This window comes from Ceratosolen solmsi, unplaced genomic scaffold, assembly GCF_000503995.2.
Source record: "Ceratosolen solmsi marchali unplaced genomic scaffold, CerSol_1.0 scaffold29, whole genome shotgun sequence".
In the NCBI taxonomy this organism is placed as follows: Eukaryota; Metazoa; Arthropoda; class Insecta; order Hymenoptera; family Agaonidae; genus Ceratosolen; species Ceratosolen solmsi.
The window spans coordinates 9272894-9285579 of NW_011948417.1; the positions used below are offsets into that span (position 1 = coordinate 9272894).

The window sequence follows — 12686 nt, forward strand, 5'->3', positions numbered from 1 at the left end:
AAATAATTTAACATAATCAATTATAACAAATTAAAAGTTATCTTTTTTTGTGCACTTATTCGACATTGCGATTGAGCCAACTTTGTAATAATCAGCAAATTTAATTGATATAGTAATTATGGTATTGCTCGTTAGTTGAGCTATATATATATATATATATATATATATATATATATATATTCTTAACTTTCAGATAATTACAATTAAAACAAACGAAATGTATCGTTGTGATGGATCTGGATTTTTTACTAGTTTGAATGGCCTTCACTGGGAAATTTCACTGAAAGCCTTGTAAAGACAGAAATTCGATAACGGTGTCTGGATAACACATTCATCCATATCAAGAGAAGAAGCAGTGAGGTTTCATAATTACCAAAATAAGTATTTTTTCGATAATTGCATTCGTCCAGCACTTCTGATTATTTTGCTTGGCGCAATCTTCGATATATGATTTTGACATGAAATACTTTTGTCCAATACATTTTCTCGAAGCAAATGCGTAGGAAGTTACCTACGTTAAAAAGGCAGAAAGGAAAGAGAAATAATATCCGTTCCAGGGAACTCGTAAAGTCGGATGATGAATCATCGATGGCTCGCAATCATCGAAAACTACTTGTCGACCCATATACGTTGCGACGCATTACAAATTATTATGGTGGCTTGGGAGAAAAAAGAAACAAAGGATGTGTAGTCTGTTCCCCTATAATAGTATACAACAGTGTAAACAGCCCCATGAATGAGCGAATGTAGCTTTTGTGATTAACCTTAGCAGTACATTCTTCATATCCCAACTCGTTCGATATTCTAATATCTTTTAACTATATCTATTAATTAATAGCAACACTGTTTAACATATTTAACCATTTAATTCACTGCGGATATGAAAACTCAATTGAAAATAAATATTGTTGCTGATAAATAAGCAATTTTTCTAATCAATATAGTTTTTTAATCAATAATATTCTGCTAAAAAAATTGATATTTCTACATGCATAAATACATATTAAGAAACAAAAAGATAATTTCAAAGAAGTTTTTAAACTTCAATTTCATAAGAATCTAAATTCAAACACATTTAAAATAAAATATTAATAACATAGCGATATAACGAAATTTTTACTCAATTACAATATTTCTTGTAATCTAACAGCATTTATCAGATTACTTGCAAGAAAATGTCTTTCGAACATTACACGAAAAAGAGAAACAAATGCGTCGAGTTCTTATTCCTTAATTATGGTATTACTTTACAATGCCTATACCCATAAGTTCAAAGAATAAAACCAACACTTCCGCATATACAAATACTTTTCACTCGCAATTATACACGCTACAGTATTATTGAATACATTTTATAATAAATGTTCTGCGGTGAATTCTTTAAGGTATTTCGTACTTATTCACTGTCATTGCATTCGTGTGTGTGTGAGAGAGAGAGAGAGAGAGAGAGAGAGAGAGAGCGAGAGAGAGAGAGAGAGAGAGAGAGAGAGCGAGAGAGAGAGAGAGAGAGAGAGAGAGAGCGAGAGAGAGAGAGAGAGAGAGAGAGAGAGTGAGTGAGTGAGTGAGTGAGAGTGAGAGTGAGAGTGAGAGTGAGGTGAGAGTGAGGTGACACTGACAGTGAGGTGAGAGTGAGGTGACACTGAGAGTGAGAGAGAAAGGGAGATGTCGCCACATAAGGAATGTACGAGACACAAGCCGGCGAATTTGGAAATGGAAAGAAACAGTTGAACGACCATAATTACGTAGAAAAGAGGGTACGCCTGATGGTACGTTTGCGAAATTCAGACACACGAGTTCTAGAAAAGGGCTGCAAAAAACATTTTGTGAGATGCATACTGATTGAATAGAACGCAAATATTCATGATTATATAGATTTTTAGGACAGTACTTTCTCGTTGAAAAATATAGAGTTGTTTAGATATTTAACTATTGATAAATTTATTGTTTTTTAAATACTTATGTATTCTAATTTTTTTTTCAAGATCATGTTGACAAGTTATAAAAAGGTATTGTATCCGAAGTTGATTAACGTACTAACGCGTAGATTTAATTATTTTATCACCTTAATGTATTTTAACTTCATGTCTATTTCAAGCTATGATTAAACTATTAATTTTTATATAGTAGATATTTCACATCTTTATTTTTAAGATCTAACAAAAATTACTTTTAAAGAATATTCTTTAAATGTTGAACAACTAATTCAGCTATTCAAGTTGTTGAAAATAAACTGTCTGTATGACTTAGCTTCTGTGAATTTGACATAATATTTACTGCATAGGGAAAAAAGTTTATATTTTTTTATTGAGATTTTGTAAATATATTTGCCAACAATAAATTTGACTTATTAAAGGAACAAGTATCACATAACGCGTGTATAAACTATAATAGATTCGGAATAAAGTATTATCAGAAGTTTTCTATAAGTAATGACGTAATAAATGATGTAAGGTAATAAGAAAATTGTCAAAATACTCAAAATATTAAAATCTCATCTTAACTCAAATTTCAATTATTTGTAATAATCATATGTGACTTGTGAAAATTGACATAAAGTGATATACGTTTTTCATAAGAAACAAATAATTTAAAAATTAAAATGAATAGAAATCATCGTCACTTCTATAAAAATCTCTTTTATGTTTCAAATTACGTCAGTTACAGCATAAGACCATTTTATTTTTAATCTCTCACTTGCATGCCCACTGCTATAGATTATTATATACTTGTTATAAAACTACAAATAGAAAATACAAATTAATGCATATACTACGGTGCAAATATTACCGCACAAAAACAAGTTGCATATAGCACTTACCTCTATTCGTATTTAAAATAGTGACACGTATTATGTAAATGATTATTCGAAAAAAAGATAAAATCGTGTCATGGGATCTTTACCAAATACGGTTTCTTTTACATTATGACGCTCTGGGGACTATCAGTATTAAAACACACAGAGAATAAAACATTTGTCAAAAAACATTTTTAATATTAAAGTGTACGTTATTTTTCATAATGCAAGTCAAGAAATTTATTCTTAATATACTAAATTACCGTGATTGCAAAAATAATATTATATATTTACTTTATAAAGAAATATGGATTTATAATTATATCACAATAGAATAAAATATATGAAAATTATATAGTATTCTTTATACAGACAATGAAATTAGCCAAAAAAGTGCTCGCGTATAATTAATGTATAAGATGGAATCATACTATGCAGGCATAAGGATTTCGGAAGATACAATAATCTACCTTAAACTCTTTTAACCGTAAACCTTGCATCTAAATCATAATGCATCTTTATTATGCAATTATTCAGGAATCTCACATACACGAATAGTGTTTGCATTTTGAATGCTGCATGCCAATTAAAATCCTTCGGGTCATGGTACGGATGGATTAATGTTTATAGAAGGATTTTCTTCCTGCTTTAAGGTACTAATGCGGCAGCCCCAACCACAGTCAAAGACGAGTATTTATATTATTATTCTACGTGTTACATAAAGTTGCCATAAAAGGAATATTTTTATATATTTATGCCTCCTTTTTACTGTATATATTTATATATATATATATATATATATATATATATATATATCGTGTAGCCAATTGCTCAATTATATTACGCCATAATTATCTTTATATCTTTGAATTGCACGCACTATCCATTTAAAGAAAAGTATGTTACATTATAATAGTTTTTAAAACAGCATCTGCATTTATAAATATTTTATTTGTTAAACTAATGAAATCTTGTATCATGTTGATTGCATTGTTACAGTATTTAAAAATATGTATCACAATTGTTGGTAATAACATTATTATCTATCATAAATGACATTCGTAATTTATCAGTACTAATTAGCATACAATTCTTTCAATTGGTAATATTTATAATTTATTCGCTTTCTAATGCTTTTAAATAATAAAACTAATGATAATCAAGAGGAATAATGAAACATTATTCTCAATTTATAATGTATTTTTTTATAGAAGGATGAAAAAATAATTTCTTTTTGAAAATAGTCTACCAAATAAAACCATATAGAATTAAATATAAATGTTTGTGTTGTGTTATGTTTTGTGTGTGTGTGTGTGTGTGTGTGTGTGCCTGCCTGCCTGCCTGCCTGCCTGTAATAATACGTGTGCACTGTTTTTTATGAATTTTAACTATTCACTGTAAAAATTTTAATATTTATATAGAATTTTGCAAACTATTAGTAGACTCTTTTCAAAACATATTATTTTGTCCATGTATATTTTATAATTATTATATTATAATTATTATTATTATGATTATATATTATTAATATTTTTAATATAAATAATTAAAATTCATATAAGATAGATATGTATGCGATGTATTTGAGAAGAATTCTCATAAAATTCATACCAAATTAAATCGACTAAATTACTAATGTAATTAATTTTTAAAAGTTGAAAATGAGTAAAATTAATTTATCACAATGTATTAAGTCGGTGAAATATGTTTGAGTACTTTTTACATATTGTTATGATCATTGTATTTAACATTCGGTAAAACGGAAAATTTCATACATTACTTCCTAATTATATAATTCCTAATTATAAATTTAATGATTTACTGTTAGATTAACTTGCGTCAAAATTATAATTACTCTGAAATATTTATTTATTATATTTACCATAGTATTATAATGTAGAAATTTAATAAGTGTATACTTTCAACTTCAAGATAATTAAAATTTTTCCTAAATAAGATAAAACGTTCAATAATAAAGACAAGATTCATATTAAAAAATTAATTTCGATAGACTGAATTGATATAACGTTAAACGTGCAATTTTAATTAACACATACTAATAATAATATGTTGTTCAATTAATTGTTATAGCTTAATTAGAATGACAGTCAAAGTACTATGGTTCATTGAAAAATGAGCTCTATTGAAATGTTCTTCTGATTTCCAGAATATTCTTTTTATGAATAAAATTTTCTTCTTCCATAATATAGAAGGCATGAGATTTTAATGCATTTATATGCAATTTATAAGCAAGTATTGAAATCCTGGCAGATGGAAATAATTCAGCGTTATTAAAATATCATTAACTAATATTCTCTACAAGCGCATAAAGTAATACACAATTTCACTAATTATCGCTTGCTTTTAGGATAATAATAAATTATCTGGGTTATATTTGGTGACCAAAATTGTAAAAGCCACGGCCTAAATGGCATGGATGGAACAGATAAAAAAACAGACGTGTTAAAACTTTCATTGCGAGCACCTGTGCCCAAAAGAACATACAAAATTAAAGCCTTTAATAACGTTGGGACCATAAAGCGCATATGCAGTTATTACTTTGCTTTTTACTCTGCATTCGAAGAAAATAATTGAAGAGGATCAAAGTAAATATGTGTACTTAGTATTTGTACTACACGGAAATGCGTCAGCAGAAGCGAAAAAAGCAGCGTCGAATGATTTAAAGATTGTAGAGAGGATAGACTCATAGAGATAGAGAGAGAGAGAGAGAGAGAGAGCGAGCGACGACAACGACGACGTATAGTTATTATCAAGAGCAACGGCTACCATTAGCAGCGTCCTGTACATAAATCCCAATTTTCAGTGTAGCGCGCGATTCCTCCTTAAATCATTACCCATCTCAGCTTTAACATAATTATAGACTTACGTAGGCCCGCGATTTCATACCTCTGATTGATACCTCTGCGTCCTTAACTTTAAACAACCTCGCGAGACTAAGACGCGCGCAGTATTTATCTCTTTGCATCGTTACACTGACAAGTTGCCGCAAGCTCATTTCATAATAACACGAGAGCTCCTGAAGAGCCCTTTATTCGGGAACGCGCTTTATCATCACGTGACTCGCCTAGGTTATTAAGCACGACTTTGTATGCAAAAAATACTGGACAAATCCATTTTTAAGACAGCTGTGCGATTCCCTAAAATTTACAATATCTTATTACGTCGAAACGCGGGCAGTAGCATTATTATAAAACAATGCTATCAACGCTAATATTAAGTATGATTTCTCGAATGCCCTCGGTCTCTCGGACGCTTTCTCATCTCACGGGGCTCTCGTACCTCCAACTGCGGTTCAATGAAATTGAAATTTTATGAGATTACGCGAGGATGCCCTTGTATTACCTCGTATTACCTCATATTACTTCGGATAGGAAGATGCATTAGCAATTAGGTGAATATTACGGAGAGCTCCCGTATGGAAGTCCTGAACTGCATAAGTTAAATAACATGCTCGGATGGATATAAAGAAGAAAAACAACAAGTAGTCGGAGAACGTAAAACGAACGCGAATAGTCGTTCGCCAAAAAAACCGTTCCCATATCTAAATAAAGAGGTTTGAGTGAAATTGAAATGAAAGACCGAGCATGGGGAGTATTTATAAAGAGAGACAGGTGAGGAGGATAGCGGGGGAGGATCTCGGGGGCAAATGATGGCCGATGACGAAGCTAACAGGTGTTTGAGGGCACGCGTGGTTGCGCTTCCCTGCACAAGTGAGTCCCAACACATTAATTCCCTGGCGTCATGTCGCTCTTTTATTCAATTATCCATAATTGTCCTTGGCCTTTTGTGGTAATCTGTCGTCTTTTGACTACTCGCGTGTTCATTCAGGGCGATCGCGATACGCAATCGTATGATTTTTAAAAAAAAGAACACGGGACGGATGTTGTGGTTGCATTTTGATAATGTTGCTCACAAATTCACCGATTCGACAAATTTTATACAGAGAATATCTTCAACTGCGACTTTTCGACGACGAAATTCAAAGATCCAGCTTTATACAACAACGTAGAGATTTATAATTTCTAAATTAAGCAATTGCTTAAACATTAACTTAACCAATTTAACTTAACAAAACCTTAGAATTAGTTTTACAATACCATAAACATAAATGTTTGTCTTAAGAAGAATGTTAACTTTACGAACGTTATTTCAAATATCATTGAATTGAATATTTTATATAATGACGCTTATTTGAAATATCGCTGTAATTTCACTTTTTTTCAACTAATCTACAGATTTAAGTAATAGCGTATGAAAATGGTCAAAATATCTTAAATTTATGAATTATAGAGATTTGCATTATTGAAATACTTTTCAATTATAACAGCTTTAAATATAGTATGACGATTTTAAGGGAAGTAATACAGGTATACGTAAAGAAAATAATACAAACTTATAATTATCATTGAAAAAATTCTGAACGATTGTTAGAAGAGCAATCTATTCTAAAAAAACTTTTTTCTCCTTTATTATAGGATCGATATCTTATTTAATTACAAGGATTGCGTATTACTATGTGAATAAATATTTAATTGATATTGGTTAGGTTATCCAACTCACCAAATTTAATTATCGATTGGGAAGACAGAAAAAAGCTAGAATTTCAGAAAAATTCATCCAATCAAATAAATTTGTATTATACGTAAGGATTAAAGAATTATAAGGATGAAAGAGTTTCGATAACCCAACAATGCCTTTATGAGAGTGAAAGCCGTCATCTTCCGCTTTCGACACATATAACGAGCGATTCTTCACTTCCGCCAACCTTTACTTACTACTTTTATCCCGAATGCTGATTGTTCTTTTTTACAATTAACAGAGTCAATTATCATCCAGATTGTATATTATTTTGGATTTATACTTATCTTGCGTACACTTAGCTTCTCGAGAAACGTCCACAAAATTTAGATACCGGCTACCGAAGTTAAATGACGATGCATTCTTTTTCATATTTTATATAAGCATATGTTGTCAAATATAAAAATACTTGATGTGTATGGTAAATATTATAATAATAGCATAAAATTACATTGCAACTGAATATTTGTTTTTGTAGAATATAATACCTACGATACAATACAGAAGATACAAAAAAATTAATTACTAAGTTTTTAAATCTTCTAGTAATATCATAATAAAATAATTTTTCTTGGCTAAAAAATTGAGTACTCCATGAAAATGAAGATATATAAACGAAAAGTAATTAGTGTATTGAACGTTATCAAATATAAAAAATTGAAAAAAAAAAACAAAAATTGTTGCTGAATGTAAATGAGGGTAGATAAGTTATAAAAGAATTTTTAACTTTTTACGACCAGAGCTTGATTATAATTAAATATTTTAATTAAATCTTCATATAATTAGATATTTATAATAGAAAGGGAATCCGTGATTGTTTTACTTCCATTGTAATTTAGTATGAACAGGCGTCAATGGTGTTAGTGTAATGACTTAAATGAAATAGTATAATAAAATTAAAAAATTAACTGAAAAACTCTTAAAATATGCTAAAATACCCTATTCGTACATTTGAAATTAGCATATGCGAAAATAATTTGCAGTATAGCATGTATTACAATTCGTGTGATTTGTTTTCAATTGTCTTCTAATTTTTAATGAATTATTGTTTATTTACAGCAAAGATGAAATATCTTTGGCCGTTGCTGGTATGGATATTACTATCTTTGTATCCGGTGAGTATTGTTTTATTACATTTTTTAAATATTTATAATTTATTTTGCGTTTTTTTTCTTCGAAATTTAGCTAGTATGAGTTTTGCGACTAATTATATAATAATAAAAATTAATTTTATTAAAATTTAATCATACAAAAAAAAAAAAAAAAAAAATTACTGATAACACATAGAATTTTAAATTATTTGAAATGCGGTTGATCTTTAATTCTATTAATCTTCACATTTATTTAAATAGCATAAAAAATTATCCTGTATTTAAGAATTGTTATACAATAAATCTTGGCTAATGTATTAAAGAAAAGAAAAAAATATTAAAGAAATTTGGCTGTTTTTATGAATAAAATATGAATAAATATGAATAAATTTCATTATTGATGTTTTAATTAAAAATTTCGTTTATAATTTACTATTTATATTTCATTACATAATTATATTTAAAGAAATTTTATTATATTTTATTATTAAAGAAATTTAATTTAAGGTTGTTTTCATAAATTAATGTTAAATTCTACACAACGATAAAATTGAAGTTGAAATAATGTATGATAAACTATATGATATTGAGCACATTAGCAATGTGTAGTTAATATATTACAATTTTTATAATATATTGGAACTCTACTGATACTATTCATTGAATTACTCTCTATATATTAATATAAGTCTGTATAATACTAATATTCTGATATTAGTATGCAAAACGAATAAAAAAAAAAAAAAAAAAAAAAAAAAAAACTAATGCGATTAGAGTATTTCGCATGCAAATGTATGGTTTTATTAATTTCCAATAAATCAATCGAATTATTAAAAATTAGAAATATATTATAAAAAATTGCTTTTAGTATTCTTAATAAGTTATGCATCTGAATTATTACTCTCTGGGTGTATTGTATTATTCTAGACTTAAAATTATACTTAAAAATTCAGAAACTAAAAAATCAATCGACCATTTGAGCTACGCATTATAATTCAAAAATAGCGAGGCGACCAATGAGTATTGATCGATCGTACTCAATCGTTGCTTTAAGAATATACTTATTGTATAAATTTAATACTCAAAGATGTGTGAGATTAATTCACGTATGGATAGAAGCAAGCAGTCTTTAAACGTGGCGGGCATGTTTTAGCAGACCGAGTCACACACAGAACTCTTGCGAGGACTCAGACGGGAAGTGTTCTTCCTGAATCTGGAGGACGGCTACTTTGGTTGCCAGGTGAACGCTTCCACAGATGTCCTGCAATTGCTCCAGCTCTCGAAGTTATGCGACAATCACATCGACTGCTTTCAGGGCAGTGACGAACATCGAGACAGATTGAAGTGCACGGGTGCGTACACAAAGTTTCACTCTGACTCTTCTTCTTTCTGAAAATCTTTATGGAAGTGTCAGTTTGATTATATTATGAACTATATACCGGCCAACGTAAAACTACACACGCTCTTATCAATATGTCAAAGTATTTACTACTGAATAGAAGTAATAATATCCTTGCGTATCACCGTAATGAATACATGTCACTCTTACATTTATATCCTGAATATGAAGAAGGCGAAAGTGTAGGGTTCATGGATGCCGGAATGCACGAGAAAAGTATCGCTAAAAAAAGATTTTAAAAGGTAAAATAATATTCTCAAAACCAGAAATCCATTAGGAAAAGTATATCTTTTGATTATTCTCTGTCCTCTACTGACCAATCCATGAGTTTCTAATGCAAATACACGTACATGGCACTAAATCATTTTCGAAGGATATAAGATGTGCGAGTAGACACTAACAACCTTTGCTTAGCTGCCACCGGGAATCGTGGTCTTACTAAAAAAAAAATTACCAACTGCCGTTATCCTCTTTCCAAGGCCAATGTGTGCATACGTATGTTTTTCGAACGAATTACGGCTCTCTATAATGCGATTTAACGAGCATCGAGTACCATTTCCTTACACAATTTAAAATACTTTCAACTTTCATTGTCCGCGTCCTTAACACACACACGTCTCAAATCTGCAACTCCGTAAGATTTTATTCTAATCCCAATAACCGGAATTCTCTAAGAGGTTCGGATCTTACAGAAGCTCTTTTATGCTTTATATTTATACAAGTAATATCGAGTAATCTCACCCACCTCCCATCCCCCCAACCTCTCCCTCAATTTATTGAGAACGCCATTTCGTTAACTAAGAAGAAAATTGATTTTGATTGATAGTTTCTTTTCATTTCGTGGAATGTATCGTAGAACACGATTCTTACAAACACGTGACAATTTTTTCTTTATATTCTTACCAAACTTTTTTTTATATTTAAATATAATACTATAAACTTATATATATATATATATATATATATATATACAGAAAAAATATATTACCTTTTAACTTGAATGTTATCCTTGATGTTCTTGAGGAAAAGACAGTGTCCAAGCTATTAATTTTGCTATCTGATAAACTTAATTATTAGAATTATTTTAATAAATAATGTTCGGCATTTACATACATTGATAAAGACAAGAAATTTCTCATATTAATTTTTTTTTTAATCTTATTGATCTTCTATTTTTTAAACGAATATTAATGAATATTTTATTGTAGTTGATATAAATAATGCTTGATATCGGGATTAATTTCTGTATAGATTTTTTTTTTTTAAAAAAAAAAAAAACCAAAATTTGTTGCTATTAATTTGTAAGTGATTGATTAGCGAAATGTTATTTAATATAAAATGCTATATTGTGCATTTAAATCTTATGCGTTCAAATCTAACATTTAATCGGAACAATTTGTCAAGTGTTGATCTGTCTTGACCCTTATCCCATGTATCATAGATGACTGCACCAAGGAGGACGGCACTGTATGCCAGAATGGAGTTTGTCTCGATTCGGTTTGCCACTGCAATGACGGTTTCGGTGGATGCAACTGCCAGGTTCCAGGTTAGTCCACCAATTATTTTCAATTTAAAAAAAATTATTTATTTATTTTTTTAATTTATTATCAAATTATTTTCCTCGTCAATAAGTGCTGTTTGTAGGAAACAGGAGAATAAGAAATAATAAGGGAATAAATAGCCCAATAATTATTTTCTCAAGGAGCAACGATCTGTTTTTGCATCTCTCGTGGGTCTTCGTAAATTTCGAAACTCATTTTTATTGAAATTTAATTCCATGATAATTTAATTTCAACAAGACCCTTTAATGTTTAACTAATTTACTTCATTATGTCGCGCTCTTTGAATTCTATGAAAATGTATTTAGGATTACATAAATAAAGTTACGCACATGCTTTCCTTGTTTCCAGATGAGAATGAATGCAAATACCGACCCTGTGATATTTTTGCCCACTGCACGAATACTCTCGGCAGTTTTCAATGTTCCTGCTATCCTGGATATCGTGGCGACGGTTTCCAATGCGAAGGTATACATCCGTTAATATGAATATTCCATGTATCTCATACATATTTATTTCAATAAAGCTGTAACGGAAGATTAAGTGCAGTATACAAATAATCGATATAACATTCTCGGCCGATGATATAATTTCACAATTATGGATTTGCATTAGACTTAATTAATGTAAATGATCAAACTCACAATAGACTGTCTGTATTTACATTAAAACAATACTGCCATTGGATTCATTGATTGCTCCATAATTGCGATCTTACTTAACTCATTTGTAAATAATATTTAATGAAACGGTTTAGCAACGATGCTAAGTAATTTGATGTTTCATAATAACAATAATCGCGTGGACGATTATCTTATTAACTGTCTTACAAACGGTAGACTCTAGCGATTATTTATAAAACAGCCATTCATCCACCAACGGCAATCGATTAATTATTTACGAATTACCGAGAGTTCAAAAGCTGTCGGCTGCATCGAAAATTTACTCATAAATTGCATGAACTCAATTAATGGAAAGAGAGCGAGAAAGCATTCGTCTTATTTTTCCATGTTACATGAAACGAAGGAGAAAATGACGAGAAATCGACATTGGTTCTTCCCCTAATATTATTATCCTTTAAACGACGATTCTTCGGTCTTAATCCTATCTCCCGCGGGTTCGCTACAATCCCCGGCACGTGCAGGTGAAAAGCAAAAGGAAGAAAATGAAAGATAACTAAAAAAAGATGACGGTCGTTTCAGACATCAATGAGTGCGACGACCCGATAGTCGCCGCACGATGCG

At 30.0% G+C, this 12686-nt stretch overlaps 1 protein-coding gene across 1 annotated transcript in view; it reads left to right on the forward strand.

The window, feature by feature from the left end:
- Positions 1-12686, forward strand: part of dpy (fibrillin-like protein dumpy) — a 138503-nt gene that overhangs the window by 44089 nt on the left and 81728 nt on the right. Inside the window, 5 exon segments of the mRNA XM_011496805.1 lie at positions 8453-8508; positions 9641-9836; positions 11325-11429; positions 11794-11910; positions 12645-12685. Coding sequence (XP_011495107.1) covers positions 8453-8508; positions 9641-9836; positions 11325-11429; positions 11794-11910; positions 12645-12685 — 515 coding nt within the window.